Here is a 16,537-nt window from a genome sequence, read left to right on the forward strand (position 1 = left end):
CACTGGTTCCCTTTCATCTACCCTGTTAGTTACATCCTCAAAAAAACACCAATAAATTTGTCGAATTAGGGAGTGCTGCATAAAGAAATGTGCAGTATAAAAACGACTGGCATTTCGAGTGGTCAGGCTAAGTGGGGATTACTCTGCATGGTCTCCAATGCATATAGTGGAAAAGGATAGCCCGGTGGCACACTATCCTATGCAGGTCACCTGTAAGAATGCAAATTTCCATTCATAGGGGACATTGTTTATGGAAACTGCCTTTTTGCTGTGTTCTGGTATAATGCTGGGCCCAGTTAACATTCCATAATAATGCTTTTTGGCTTGTGAATGCAGCATTTTGGGCAATTTTCCAGCCTGACTGATGCATGCATTTCATTGCCAATGCAGGTCAGTGCCACTGCCATATGGATGCAATGGTCTCTAGTGTCAAGAGTAGGTATCTTGGAAAAAATCCTACATATTTTTAAAACATGTTATTTGTAACACTGAGGAAATTCTGACTCATCGCTGCTGCTTTCAAGAAAAGATTCTTAACTTTCAACTTATGGGAAGAACTGGAGTTGACAGAGTTACCTTGATTATTTTAAATGTCAGTTCTCTCTGCTGTTCAAATGTATAGTGTGGGGGGGGGGGGGGGAAGGAAGAGAGAAAAATGTAGTTGTCCTTTTAGATGTGCACCTTTATGCATGGAGGAGGCCTAAGTGAGGCACAAAGAAATTAATCTGGGAAATGTGAAAATAATGCAGTCATAGAATTCATCAACATTTTATTTATCATTGCACTTTAAAAGCTTTAAGAGGTGAGATTTTCTACCACAGAATTCCACTTCATTGTAATCTTCAAAAATTAATGTTTGTCTCACCAAAAGCACACAAGGTCACTCCACAAAAGTGTGAGTCAGCATTAAAAAGTACTTGTCCTTTGCTGGAGCTGCTGCCATAAATGTGAGCGGATTCTTCCGATGAAATGGTCTTCCTGATGAAGGGTCGACACCTGTAACTTTAGCTTGTCTGTTCTCTCCACAGATACTGTTTGACTTGTTGAGTATTTCCAGCATTTTCTATTTTAAGGCTAGCAGTACAAGAAGGGATGAGCAATAAATGCTGGCCTATCCTGAGACTAACAGCTTTAATTTAACAAATCATTTGAAACAATGCACCACCAACAGTGCAACACTGCAGCAGTGAATTGTCAGCCAGATTACGTACTAAAGTCCTTAGTGGGGTGTGAACCCACATCTTTGACTCAATCCAAGACTGGTACCAACTGTGCCAGATATTAATTGACTTAATCTATAAAATATAGCTAAATACACTTAATGCAACTCTGTAAAAAGTATTATAGGCTCTAATATGATGTCTTTAAAAGTTTACAATTATTCTCCATTAAAAAAGGAACCATTAACAAATGTCTTTTGATTTAGGTTGCATTATGGCAAAGAATTTTCCAGAAACCTGTAATTTGTGTTGTCTTCCTTGACCACTCGCTGCCTTTAACATAGTCTCCCTTCCACAGCACAGCTTTCTTTAATTCAATTACCTGTTTCATCATTGACACTACATCACCTCAAATGGCTTCTCCTCTCTTGTCCACACCTGTGATGCACTGCAGTGATCCATCCTTGGCCCCCTCCGCTATGATTTACTTCAAACCCAGCTATTATGTTCTTCAGCTGAATTCCAGCAAAACCAAAGCCATCCTCTTCAGCTCAATCAATTTCACCAGCTGCCACCTGAGGCTAAGCCCAGAGGTTCAGAAACTTGGCACCCCACGTTGATCCCAAGCTCAGCTTCCTTCCACACATCTGATCAGTCAGTTAAAACCACTTTCTTTTATCTCTGAAACATAAGCCCCCGCCATCCCATCTCGCCTTCCCCGCAGTTAAAACCCTTTTTAAAAAAAAATATATATAACCCCCGGCTTCTTCTCTCCATTACCAATAGTCTCATTAAATTCCACTTCCCCTGCTGCCTCCACCCTCAAGAAATAGGAGCAGGACTAGGCCATTCGGCCTTTTGAGCCTGCTCCACCATTCAGTAAGATCATGGCTAATCTACCTCAACTGCACCTTCCCGCAGTATCCCCATATCCCTTGATTCACTTACTATCCAAAAATTTATTGATCTCTGTCTTGAATATGCTCAATGACTGAGCATCCACAGCCCTCAGGAGTAGAGAATTCCAAAGATTTACAACTCTTTGAATGAAGACATTTCTCATCTCGGTCCTAAATGGCCAACCCCTTATTCGGAGACTGTGACCCCTAGTTCTAGACTCCCCAGCCGGGGAAACATACTCTCAACTTCTAGCCTGTCAAGTCCTGTAAGAATTTTAAATATTCCAACAAGTGTAAAGAGCTCATGGATTTCTTTTGATCAGTAATACTAAGACCATTCATTCAGCTGCCATGGAGGGAGTGCAGCGAAGATTCACCAGGCTGATACCTGGGATGGCAAGAATGACATATGAGGAGAGATTGTCTCGATTGGGCTTATACTCGCTGGAGTTTAGAAGAATGAGAGGGGATCTCATTGAAACTTATAAAATACTAACAGGACTAGATAGACTGGATGCAGGAAGGATGTTCCTGATGGCAGGGGAGTCCAGAACCAGGGGTCACAGTCTAAGGATAAGGGGTAAGCCATTTAGGACCGCGATGAGGAGGAATTTCTTCACCCAGAGAGTGGTGAACCTGTGGAATTCTCTACCACAGAAGGCAGTAGAGGCCAATTCATTAAATATATTCACGAAGGAGTTAGATATATTTCTTAAGGCTAAAGGGATCAAGGGATATGGAGTGAAGGCAGGGACAGGGTGCTGAATTTGGATGATCAGCCATGATCGCATTGAATGGCGGAGCAGGCTCGAGGGGCCGAATGGCCTACGCCTGCTCCTATCTTCTACGTTTCTGTTGTTTCCCCCTCTTCCCCTTGCCCAGCAAGCCAATGTTCACCCATCAGGCTCCCCCTTCCCTAGCCCTGAACCAACATCACGCTTTAGTTACTCTCCTACCTCCCCTTGTGCTCCCTCGGAGCTCATCTTGTCCACGGGACCCACCTCCTTGACCCCATTCCCACTAATACGCTGACCACCGAACATTGCAAATGGTTCTTCTCTCCTCGGGTACTGTTCCCTTCCTTTTCAAAACTACCATCTCGCCCCTCCTCAAAAATCCTACCCTGAACCCTTCATCTTTGCAAACTACAGTCACACCTCCAACCTCCTTATCCTCTCCAAATATCACCTCCCAAATCCAAGCCCATCTTTCCCACAACTCCATTATGAACCTCTCCAATCAGGGTTCTGTCTCTACACAGCACCAAAATGGCATCCTCAGTGACTAATTGAGGTGTATTATTCCTCCTCATCCTTGCGGCAGTGTTTACAATTGACGACACCATCCTCTTCAAAGGTCTTTCGTCAATTGGCCAGCTCAGTAGGATTGCCCTCGCGTGGTTACACTCTTAGCTATCCGAGCATCGTCCGATTATTTCCAGCAATAGCTTTGCTTTCCACCCTCACTTACCGCTTGAGTCCAAGGATCTATCTTTAGCCCCTTTCTATTTCTCATCTCCATGCTGCCTTTGGCAATATCATCTGCAGACATGGGGTCAGCTTCCACATGTATGCTAATACCTAACTCTGCCTCTCCACCATTGCCTGTGTTGTCGGACTGTATGTGCAATATCCTGTTGTGGATGAGCCGCAATTTCCTCCAGTTAAATATTGGGAAGACTGAAACCATTGTCTTTGGTCCACACCGCAAACTCCATACCCCTGTCATCAATTCCAACCCCCTCCCTGGCCATTGCCTCAGGCTGAATCAGCCACAGTCCCGTATTTCGACTGTACACTGAGCTACCGACCCCATATCCTGTCCATCACAAAGACTGCCTAGTTCCATCTTTAACATCACTCACCGCCGTCCCTCCTCAGCCGATCTGTTGCTGAAACACTCATCCATGCCTTTGTCACCTCCAGACTTGACTATTCCAATGCTCCCCTGGCCACCCTCACATGCTCCACCCTCCGTAAACTTCAGGTCATTTAAATCTCTGCTGCCCGTATCCTTGCTGACCTCGCCTCGTCTCCCAAAACACCTCCATTTTAAAATGGTCATCCTTGCATTTAAATGCCATCATGATCATGCCCCATCCCTACCTCTGTAACCTCTTCCAGCCCTAAATCCCTCCCCTCGAACTATCCTTCCTATGATCTAGCCTTATGTGGATCCCCACCTCCCACATCCAACCACTGCCGGCTATGCTTTCAGCTATCTAGGCAATATGCTATGGAATTCCCTCCCTAAACCCGTCTGACTCTCAACTTTACTCTCCTCCTTAAAACCCACCTCTTTAGCCCAGTTTTCAGTCACCCCATCTAATAGCTTCTGCTTTGGCTAGGGAATCAACTTAAAGACCCTCAATCTCTTCATGACCTCCCTTCTCCCTATCTTAATCTCCTCCAATCGTATGTCCCATCACACTCCACCTTTCATGCACTCCATTGTGCCTTTGCCTGCTGGAACTACCTCCCTCAACACATCCATCACATTCAAGAGTTTCAAACTGGTTTCTTTCATTCTTTCTTTCAACTAAGCGACAAGAGGAGTCTTTAATTTAAACAACACCCCTTTTTAAATCCAAGAGTTAGAGACTTACTGATTTTGAATACCTGGTCATTCAAATTTAAAAAGGAACCATCAGTCATATACAAACTGAATCAATCACACAACATTGTATAAATTATTCTCTCCAGCATGTAACTGACAAAACTTGAAACATTGCATCAAGATAAGCTTGGTACAAAGGATCTGAGCTTAAGTTTATTTTTAAATGGCTTATGTACTGTTACTGGACTATTATCGAAACCAGACAAAAATAGCTAATATTTGTCACAAGCCCCTGCCAACCCTACCCATTAACCGTGCTTTTGCCCTACCAACAACCATCATGTCCCTCCTGCTCGTTGTCTACTCATCCTTCATTGAACTGTAAAACGCTTGGCAATGTGTGCGCACAATGAGAACTACTGAAATTTAAATAGTTGCCATTGTTGAGAGCAAGTGTTTCAACTATTCATAAACAAAACTTAATTAACCTCAAGTCCTAATGAATATTTTAAAGAAAATTTATTCCATATTTTGAATCAGCTGCAGTTACATTAAAATGAAATTAAAATTAACAAATGGCTGCTTTTCTGCAGCATGTTATGCCTAACCTTCAAGGTTACAGCTTCAGTTAGGTTCTATTAGGAAGGATCTAGCAAGTGTTTTACAATGTCCCAGTGAATGACCCTTGGGTAGTATTAATCTGCTGTAAATTAACTCCTATAAATCAAAATATTTTCAGGTTATGGCTTTTAACATGAAATTAACTTTCCAAGTTTATTTTTGAGCAATGGCAATTATCTCTTGATAATCTTGAAGGTGTGAACATTAAAGATACAAATTTAATCAATTGTGAAATTTTCATACTGCATGGGTATGACTAATGCTACTTAACTATATTCTTCATTCACACTTGGGGTGAAATGTTTAAAGTTTTTAAAACAGATGCCAATAGCTCTGTCTCATTGCCATATAATTACCATATTTTTACCATATTTATTCCACCTAGCCATACAAAATCCACTTAGAAAGCTTGGCTAGCATGAAGACCAAGAAAGTCAAATCCAAAAATCTTCAGTGTCTCGCTGGAGACATCCATTAAAAATCAGTCACAAATGACTATGATTAAAGAACCAAAGAATGTAAATTTATTTGAACAGCCAATGCAAAAAGCCATAACCAATATTTTCACAGCTGAATATCTGCGAGAGAAAAAAACCACATTTGAACGGGCTTTGATTTTGCCACAGACGACATCATAATTCTTTATACAAAAAAACAGGCAGTTAATGAAAAATATTAGTATTTAATTTTGTCTGTTCAAGAAATCGGGATTAACAGAGATCTGAATTAATTCTTTTTGCTCAGATTAATCAAGTAGCACTCAATATGACTGTCAAAGACTATTTGACACAAATAGGCAAATAATAGGACAGTTTAGTTGTGAATCATCTTATGTTGCATTAAAAATTGCCCTCATTTGTTTTTGAACCTTTATATTCATTTACTCAACAAAAAATAAATTGTACAAAAAGCATTATCTATGATTTTGTTACCAAACATTAATAAGCTATTTCATATTAAGTGAAAAGTATTGAAAAGTTCCATTACTCAAATAGGACAACGTATTTGTGAATTTTAATGCAAGAAAGCAATAAACAAGCTAATTTGTTTCAAGATCTTTACTGACAGGTCAATATATTGTAAAATACAGGTCCGTGTGGCTGATAGTCCTCTTATCCCAGATGCACAAAAGCACAAACAAAATGTTCACGTGATGTTAACAGGATTGCATACTGTTCGAAGGCACTTACTAAATTCAAGGCCAAATGAACAACAGATCAAAGTGGGATTGGTTAACAGCATATAATATAAAAATATCCTTTTGCTTACAATTTACAAATGTATTATTACAATCTCAACCCCCGTTAAACTGCAACTTCCTGCTCATTTCCAGTAGTTAAGAATGCCTGAAAGAATATTTTTCTATAATTTCAGGGCAAATAATTTACAAAAAATGGTACACAAAAAGGTTTAGATCATGCACAGATTTCTTACATCTTCTGTTAAGAATATTTAATACCTGCAACACTGTCAATTATATACCTACCTGCCCTGTACATATATAAAAAGAGTAATGCACATAATAGTTTCTGGAAGTTAGCAAAGAATAACTGTCCACAGACTCCCTATTTATACTTATTTTACTGTATTAATATACAATCCTACAAGCAGTGTAACAAATTCCCCCAAAAAATTAAGGCCTGTAATACTTTACTTTTTTTTTAAGTCTTAATACTTTTAAGTGTGAAATAAGGCAGGTAAAAATGGTCCCAGCAAAGAGATATTTAGCACCGGAATCCACACCCTTTGAAGGTTTTTAGCAAGTTACAATAGATGTAAAATGTGTACCATTCTGTAACTGAGAAGACATCTAAATTGCTCTTGCTTTTTGTTAGTAAAGAAAGATTGTTTTTAGTGAGTGTGAATAATTTTTCTACTTTTCAGTCCTTTCGTGGCACTTGAAGGGAAACACTCCAGTATTACGGTCCATGTGAACGTCTGCTCCATCATGTCCACTCAGGAGGAGGATCTCTTGGCCCTTTTGGCTTTGTATAGCGATTATTGAATCCTGAAAATTAGGGAAAAACAAACCTTTATCTACAATTCGCTAAATCAAAGTTTTAAAATAGACATATTTGTTTATATAGAACAAAACACAATTATGCAACATACTTACAATATATACCATTTACATTCTACAATAGGAAAATAATAATTAATTTTGATCATGGGTAAGAGATACAATGGGATACATTATACAATTGATTTTTTTTTTTTTTTTTAATTAGGGGTTCTATTGTTGAGGATGCATTACATCTAACACACAAATAGCACAGTTCCAAAAATACAAACACAAGGGCCTAGAAATTCAATCGTATCCATTTTCGGGCACGCGTTGCATGCAGCTATTCACGTGGACGCAGAGACCTCATTATAATGGGACAGGCCTACCCATGCTTCTTATTGGCTGCATGCCTGTTTGGGGTTAAGAAATCAGGCATCTCCGACACCACTTAAAGGCAGTGTGCGTCTCTTAAAGGGAAAGTTCACTTTGCTGCAAACAAGAAGGAACGCTTCGAAGGGAAAATTGGCTGAAAGAGCTGTAGATCGGGCCATCAATTCTCCGACTGAATTTCTAGACCAAAAATAGGCTCAGCAAGACTTGCCTTTTTTGTAGATCAACCTTACCTACCCCACCTTCTCACCATATCCATCTTTGTAGTAATGTGTAATTGACTTTATACTTCAGTGCACTTCACTTAACTTAATGGGACTGATTTTTGTTCAAATGGCCCAACATTCAAGTTTGCAGGTGTGCAATTTTTGGTGTACATTACATAGGTTTATCATGATCCAATTAATTTTATTGAAATCTTTTTTTCAAAAATAACAAATTGCTCCAGTGGGCATTACTGAGCCAAACAAACTGGGAAAGCTCCTCATTTGATTGCTAATCAGCATCAAATAAATTGATTTTAAGTAATAGTAAAAATGTTACAATTCATCTCCATAGCTCAAGGCTGGGTGGGCCTGGTTGTTGATATTCTGTGACCCTTGTTGGAAGCGCATGTACGTGGGCCTCAGAGGAAGATAGATTGAGCTTGGATGTAATGCTCTCAACAGTTGAATAGCCTGCCAATACTATGTTCAAGCTCACAAAGAATGGACATGTAGGAGAAGTGAAGGGGTCAATGGCACCTATAGAACTATAGCCCGGCATAAGTCACTACATGCACGAGAGGATGGGTAAGAGGCAGGAAGTGAAAATATAAATTGGGCCTTTAAAAACATTCAAATTTGACACTTGGTAAAAGCAGTAAACAGTAAAATATTCTTGCAAAAGGTTCGCTAATAGAAAACATGAAAAAGTGACATGGCACATGTAGCACAATAAGATACAAGCCGTGTATGTTGATAATCGAAGTAAAAATTTGCTCACAGATTTCTCTTTTGAATTATAAGATAATAAATATCTAAATTCAAGCAAAGTTACTCAACAACTGAAATTGCACCAATTTATTTCTCAGAAATATGACAGCATAGTTAAGTTTTCAATTTCCCATTTGTGAATTTATTTTTCTTTACTTCATAATACTGTTTATTCTTTTTTGTTAAATATCTGGTTATAGATTTCTTTAACTACTTTTTCCCTCTTCGTTCCTATTTGTACTTTTTAAACAGGGTTATTCACACATTCTAGGCAAACAGCGGGTTAACTTTTCACGTAAACATTTAAGAACACAATTATTAGTACACTGTTGGGACGGTATTTGTGAAAAACACAGAATTATGGATTGCAAGTTAATTTATTTTTCTCGTTTAAACTGTTTCTGCATTCTCACCCCTGCAGCACAACCATCAAGATCATGTAAAACGTACTGTGAAAATACAGTAAAGAACAAAAGGAGTTAGAGCAAGGAAATGCAACAAAGTGGCAAAAGAGAAGGAAAATTACCATGCTGATGTAGACGCAACAGCAAATCAAAGGGCAGATTGAAACATAGGACATTGTTAAAAAGGTCAACAGACTTGGGACCTACAAATTCAAAGTCTGACGAGCAAGTGAGAAAATAGTGCATCTTCTATGAAACTGAATAGGTTAACATTTATTTCAGACAATAGAGTTTCTAATTTTTTGGCACTTTATACAAGCTATGGCAATCTCAGTTTATAGCAACAAAAGATTGAAAATACATTTTTGGGTGTAATTCTAAATTAAATTATTGGGGCAGGACAAGGCCAAGAATTTCAATTAAGATTTCATAACAGCAGCACTCCTTTTTAAAAACAAATACTAGAATTGTCCAGGCATTTCACAAAGGTTGATCTTATTTCAACAGCAAGTGCTTAAAAATATTAAACTGGTGGGAATGACTTGAAAAGTTACTGAACCCAACAGTATGAGCACGGAATTAACATACAGAGCTAAAGTTCTCTGGCACACTAGGAATTAGTAAATTGTTCCAAGCTGTTACCCATAAATGGCTCAGTTTAAACAACGTTCAATTAATAGAAATGGGGTTGGGGATGGGAATCAAACAGTTAATGATAATGTTTTGGATGGCTTTTTTTTTGGAAAAGGACAACATTCTCATTTAAAGGAAAAAGGTTCAACAGCCTTAAGAAAAAATTGAACCATAACAGAGTAAAATAGAAAAGGCTGTGAATTGATGTGCATTAGTTTCTTCCTTTCCCCGGGTCAAAATGGGAAAGGCTGGCTTCCTGTCTATTGGCAAACACATCTGCTAAGTTCTGTATTGTGGGGAATTAAAAGTACAAAAACTGTTTTCGCTTACAGCACTGAAATACCCTCCCCCAGACCTGAATTTACCGTGACAAAGCCACCCCCTCCCCAGCCACAAAGAAAAGCAAATCCAACATCGTTTTCCTCTAATTAGGGAGCCAACTTGAAGTGTCTCCAAGCAATGGAAAGACAACTGTTACCATGCTTTTGTCCTGTTGGTAAAACTAATCCGAGTGCAATTTGGACAGCAGCGACTGCTTCCGAATGCTTAAAGCTACATTACAAAGTTACTCTGTCATACAAAGCAGTAAGGTTAACAATCTTACTAGAAAGTTCAGTACTGAAAATCTAGATAACCCTTCATACTTAACTTGAGGGTCTTCACTCTCCAAACCGTGCCCCCGCCCCCAACCTTCCAATTAAACAATGGTAAAAATAGCCTAATGCTAGCTGCTTTGGTAGGATTATGGGATTTTATTTTCTCTCCTCTGTCCCTCCACCCAAAGTCACTCACCTCCAGACATTTTTACAACTAAGTGTTGGGGCATTGACAATGAAGGTCCTTACCTGATTTTTGGAGACAGGATACAAGGACAGTTCTCAGCATGCTCATTTTCGAAAGGAACCCACTGTCTGATAAGAGGAGGTCACTTATGAAGTTTGGTTAAGGTCTAACAAAGCACTTCTAATTTGAGGTGACAGGTGTTTATAGGATACAAGCAAGCATGCATGTATGTATGGTTTTCTAGGACATCCACTTTCAAAATAATCCAAAAATTGGAGTAATGTTTTGGTAAAAACCAGAAAAGGATTTAAAGTACGAAGATATTTACAAACACATGATCAGGAGACATGGAGTGTTCCCAGTATGTTTGTATTTGAAGACACCCAATATCTGACCTGATTACAGTTAAGTTAAAATTGGAAGAGTTAGTAAGGTAAGAAGTGTTTAAGACAGATGACTCGTCAGCAAGTTCCAGAACATAAATTTCTTATCTCCTAGTAGCAGAAGGGGTAGATGTTAATATAAATATATAGAATATATATAAAAAATGTGTATATATAAAATATATTATATACATACACATAAATATACAAAGTTAGTATAATTTATATATAATTTTCTATTAATTTAGATATATATTTTATATTTACTCCACAGCCCTACCCTTTATTTGATGTGCTATTTGCTGTAGCTCTTCTGTACTGTTGCACAAGTTTAACGATATTTCATTGGTGTATTTTGTGGGTAAAACACAACACTGATGCTTGGAAGCTCAGTCATGACTAGACTCAAAGACAATCAAGCCCAACAAGCTATAGTAGTCAGTAAACAATGCCCGATATGCTTCAGCAGTAGTGCAGTATATTGTTATCTGTCTCCCACTACAGGTCTAGAGTCAATTTCATTTCAATGGAGGCAGAGTTTACCCATTATCATTACTGATTATTAAACTGCTCTAAAAAATCATAGAATAAGAAGCTTCACTCTTGCTGAGCATGGATACATTGTCCCTCTATTGGCATGAAACTAGCAACTTTTAGAAATAGCTGATAGCTAAGGAAAACAAAGCAAGCAAGATATACAAAAAAGTAAAAGAAAGAAAGTGCTTTGCATGTCAGAGGGACACAACATCCACCTTTCTGTTTTACTGACATCTTAATGACAACACAAACTAAACACAGGTCAACTTTCATTATGCCCATTTTTGCAAGGAACCTTCATGCCCAATGAGAACAAAATGAGGAAGTTTGATCAAAACATTATAATTTGGCATGAAAAGTTAGTGTCATGAATACACACGAACACACAAAAATGTTACATTAGGTAGGGTCTTTTGAGTTAAAGCTTCACATGCAAATTAGGATTTGCTATCATCCACTGAAAGGTTAAACATACATCTAGGGAGACTTTCCCTTTTAAAACAGGTTGCCGAGAATCTTTAACAAGAGTTAAGACAGTAGGCCTCAGCAACTTCCCAATACCCAAAAACAAGAGATTTAATTTACAAATCAGGATCATTCACACAATTTGGGGGAAGAAAATCTCAGAGCTTCTTTTAACTGTCTACTGCCTGAAGAAAACCTGCTTCTTGGCCTTTTTGCACTGTGTATTGATTCGAGTCCACCAGTCTTCTCCAGCCAATGTCTAGTAACCAGATGAAGGGCAGACATAGCACAGCAAGTCTCAGAGCCCTGAAACGATGGCAGACTTGACAAAGCAGGTTAGAACACACTTGGCGGCCAGGAAAGCCTCAAATTTTCAAATGGAAGAGGTTCACCCATTGTTGCCAAGTAGCACAACTGCAACACGTTGGCTTGAACTATTCAATCCATTTGTCAAATCTGTAAACTTGACCGATTCCAGCAGCACTAGATTAATTATGTACATATGCATGGAGCTTTAGCCTTCTAATTGGATAAAAACCCAACAGTATTTCCCAAACCAATCACTTTTTCTTTCTCCCCAATAGAACATTAGTAACAAAATGCATTGCATGTTATTCTTTGGCAAGATAGGAACCACCAAAGAATATTCGGAGTTCCCTCCACTTGCACGACAGTCACTACATTGTCCAAAATGCAGAGGGTTTCTCTTGAAGCAATCTATGAGGCAACTAAAATTATTTACACCCTTTCACTCACTCAGCATTAACGTGTTGATCTGACAGCCATTTCCATCTGTGGTAGGTAAAATTTTGGAGTCCATTATTAAGGAGACAGTAACAGGACATTTGGATAATCATAATTTAATAGGACAAAGTCAGCATGGTTTTATGAAGGGGAAGTCATGTTTGACAAATTTGCTGGAGTTCTTTGAGGAAGTAACGTATACGGTGGATAAAGGGGAACCAGTGGACGTAGTGTATTTAGACTTCCAAAAGGCATTTGACAAGGTGCCACACAAAAGATTATTGCTTAAGATAAAAAATCACGGGATTGGGGGTAATATTCTGGCATGGATAGAGGATTGGCTATCTAACAGAAGGCAGAGAGTTGGGATAAATGGTTCATTCTCAGACTGGCAATCAGTAACTAGTGGTGTTCCGCAGGGGTCAGTGCCGGGTCCCCAACTCTTTACAATCTACATTAACGATTTGGAGGAGGGGACCGAGTGTAACATATCAAAGTTTGCAGATGATACTAAGATGGGAGGGAAAGTAGTGAGTGAGGAGGACATAAAAAACCTGCAAGGGGACATAGACAGGCTAAGTAAGTGGGCAGAGATTTGGCAGATGGAATACAATACTGGAAAGTGTGAGGTTATGCACTTTGGCAGGAAAAATCGTAGAGCAAGTTATTATCTTAATGGCAAGAAACTGGAAAGTACTGAAGTACAAAGGGATCTGGGGGTCCTGGTGCACAAAACTCAAAAGGTTAGTATGCAGGTGCAGCAAGTGATTAAGGCGGCCAATGGAATATTGGCTTTCATTGCTAGGGGGGATAGAATATAAAAATAGGGAGTTATTGCTTCAGTTGTACAAGGTATTGGTGAGACCGCACCTGGAATACTGCATACAGTTTTGGTGTCCATACTTAAGAAAGGACATACTTGCTCTCGAGTTAGTACAAAGAAGGTTCACTCGGTTAATCCCGGGGATGAGGGGATGGACATATGAGGAGAGGTTGAGTAGATTGGGACTCTACTCATTGGAGTTCAGAAGAATGAGAGGCGATCTTATTGAAACATATAAGATTGTGAAGGGTTTGGATCGGGTGGATGCGGGGAAGATGTTCCCGATGATGGGTGAAACTAGAACTAGGGGGCATAGTCTTAGAATAAGGGGCTGCTCTTTCAAAACTGAGATGAGGAGGAACTACTTCACTCAGAGGGTGGTAGGTCCGTGGAATATGCTGCCCCAAAAAGCTGTAGAAGCTACATCATTACATAAATTTAAAACAGAAATAGACAGTTTCCTAGAAGTAAAGGGAATTAAGGGTTACGGGGAGCGGGCAGGAATTTGGACATGAGTCTAGGTTCGGATCGGTCATGGCCCTGTAGGTAGCGGAGCGGGCCCAGGGGCCGTGTAGCCTGATCCTGCTCCTATTTCGTGTGTCTAATTCTGTTAGATTCAGGAGATGGTTCTGTGATAGTGGATTGGCGGTTAGGATCAGATCAGCCATGATCTTATTGAATGGCGGAGCAGGCTCGAGGGGCCGATTGGCCTACTCCTGCTCCTATTTCTTATGTCCATGCTGCAGTCAGCCTGATTCAAATGTGAAGATCGAAAAAATGGGAAGAATGTTATTACCGACAATAGACTAGATCTATCATGTCCAAAATTCCTGTCCAACCTATCACTTTACTCTCTTCTTGACCTGGTGCTGCTGGAATCAGACAAGTTAAAAAAAAATGTGCATTACATTGCTCACATCATTTTAAGTCCTTGATACCTTCTAAGAATATAACCCAGAACAAAGCCTTATATACAAATACACATATTAAGATGGCACAAGGGCACACATTATTTTCCTTGGTGATTCTACTTCCATCCTTGTGGATAACAGCAAATCCTAATTGTATGTGCATGTCTAATAAATAAACAAGAATATGGCTGCAGGGTGGGGGAAGCAAACAGGACTTTGTAATCAAGGATGTCAGTACTGGTAATGGAACATTTTATGGTCCCTTTCATAGTGACAGCATCAAGTACTCCAGAAAGATTTATAATAGGTTAAATGCACTATAAAGCATTGTTCCAAAAAAATGTCTTAATTCATCTCAGAACACCATCTCCTTCCACACCAATCTGATTTTCCCCTCATTACCCAAACAAATGAGTGTCAGCTGTGGCTCAGTTGATAGTACTCTTTCCTCTGAGTCAGAAGGTTGTGGGTTCAAGTCCCACTCCAGAGACATGAGCACAAAAATCCAGGCTGACACTCCAGTGCAGTACTGAGGGAGTGCTGCACTCAGAGGTGCCATCTTTCGGATGAGACGTTAAACCGAGGCTCCGTCTGCTCTCAGATGGACGTAAAAGATCTCATGGCACTATTTCGAAGAGGAGCAGGGGGGTTATCCCCGGTGTCCTGGCCAATATTTATCCCGCAATCAAAACAACAAAAAACACATTATCTGGTCATCATCACATTGCTATTTGTGGGAGCTTGCTGTGCGCAAATTGGCTGCTGCGTTTCCTACATTACAACAGTGACTGCACTTCAAAAGTACTTCATTGGCTGTAAAGCACTTTGGGATGTCCTGAGGTTGTGAAAGGCACTTTATAAATGCAAGTCTTTTAGTTATTTTCAATCTGAGTATATCAAATGAATTGAGTTGTTTTGTTCTGTAGATCACTCACAACTGGATTGAGACTGTGCAAACTCACTTTAACCCTTACAGCCAGAGAGCCCATCAGTCTGGCACTTCCATAAGATTAAGGCACACTGTTGAAACCCACTGTGCCAACCAATCCCCAGTTATGTTTGTTTTAGGTGTCATTTACAGGTCAGAATACTTTTTCCATTCTCAAAGGGCTAAATTTGATGAAAAATAATATTGAATAAAATGTTTTTTGATTTTAAAGTATTAATAAATGTTTAGACATATAGTTTCTATCCTTTATCTCCTATAAGTATTTTATTTTAAAATAACCTTAATAAATTCATTTAGAATTCAACATTTAAAAAAGTTTTTACTGAAATAACAAGAACTCTTAATTAATTCCATAACAATTTCTGATTGAAATGTATTGCAGTGATGATAGTACAGCAATATTAATCAACAATATGCTAAACCAGAGGTGGTAGATTGTGGGTTTGTGTCTGCGATTTCCCATAGGGCAGGTCCCTCACTTTAGCTGGAGAGACATAGAAAAACGGCCACATACTTCTCCCCAAGTGCAGAGGAAGACAAAATAGAGGCCCAGTTTCTCCAACTCAACTTGTCCAGCTCTACTGTACAGAAGTGCGCTATGGAAGCAGCTTACCTGACTGCCCTAACAGGAGATGGGGAGTGATTCAGGAATACCAAGACAAAAATACTATAAACAAAAAGTACTCTTTAAAAATAGCTCCAGAATAAAATCTTTGTACATGATAATTTAAGTGTCCCTAACCCCACAACAAAATTAACATAAGGGGGAAATAAAGTCTTAACATTGCAAGTATAATTTAATTAACTTACAATTTAAAATGATTACTCAACCAAAGTTAACACAAAAGGACAGCAAATATTACTGTAGCCTTATACAATTACACATACTCACCTAAATCTGAACCACGTTCTCTTCGTTTTGTATTTGTTTCTGAGGTTTGTCCTACCTCACCCCTTGTAGTAGTAGTTACTAATCCTGAATCACACAATGGTCTTCCACTATCCCGTGTTTCAGGAGTATCTGAAACAAAAACGCATGCACAATGAATTAAATCCAAGAAACTACTTCCAAGCAAAATTGATTCAGTTAATTAGCAAAGTCCTTCAAACAACTGTACAGTGGTGTACAACTGAACTACAGTCCAGCCCATGTGACTGACAGCAGTTCAGGCTCGCAACCAATCTGTATCACACTTATGAATAGAACTACACAAAAGTGACAATAATTCTCGGTTCTCCAGCATTATGTTGAAGATGACAAAGCTCAGACAAGTTGCAGAACACATTTGTAGTTGCCAAA

The 16,537-nt window shown here is 39.1% G+C and overlaps 1 protein-coding gene across 5 annotated transcripts in view; it reads right to left on the minus strand.

The window, feature by feature from the left end:
* Positions 1-756: 756 nt before the first annotated feature.
* The window catches only part of LOC147105737 (tyrosine-protein phosphatase non-receptor type 12-like), a 144,693-nt gene continuing 128,912 nt past the window's right edge, over positions 757-16,537 (minus strand). For 2 of the 5 annotated variants that reach the window (XM_086010412.1, XM_086010411.1), the window contains exons 17-19: positions 16,130-16,258; positions 10,488-10,553; positions 757-7,244 (exon numbers count right to left, since the gene is read on the minus strand). In XM_086010412.1, coding sequence (XP_085866538.1) covers positions 7,183-7,244; positions 10,488-10,553; positions 16,130-16,258 — 257 coding nt within the window. In that variant the 3' untranslated portion in view covers positions 757-7,182. Of the gene's footprint in view, positions 7,245-10,487; positions 10,554-16,129; positions 16,259-16,537 lie in introns of those variants that run through there. The other 3 variants (XR_015081570.1, XR_015081569.1, XM_086010413.1) reach the window with 2 other exon arrangements.

The sequence above is a fragment of the Somniosus microcephalus genome, chromosome 17 (genome assembly GCF_052327205.1).
Source record: "Somniosus microcephalus isolate GS21.2 chromosome 17, FLI_Smic_1.0, whole genome shotgun sequence".
In the NCBI taxonomy this organism is placed as follows: domain Eukaryota; kingdom Metazoa; phylum Chordata; class Chondrichthyes; order Squaliformes; family Somniosidae; genus Somniosus; species Somniosus microcephalus.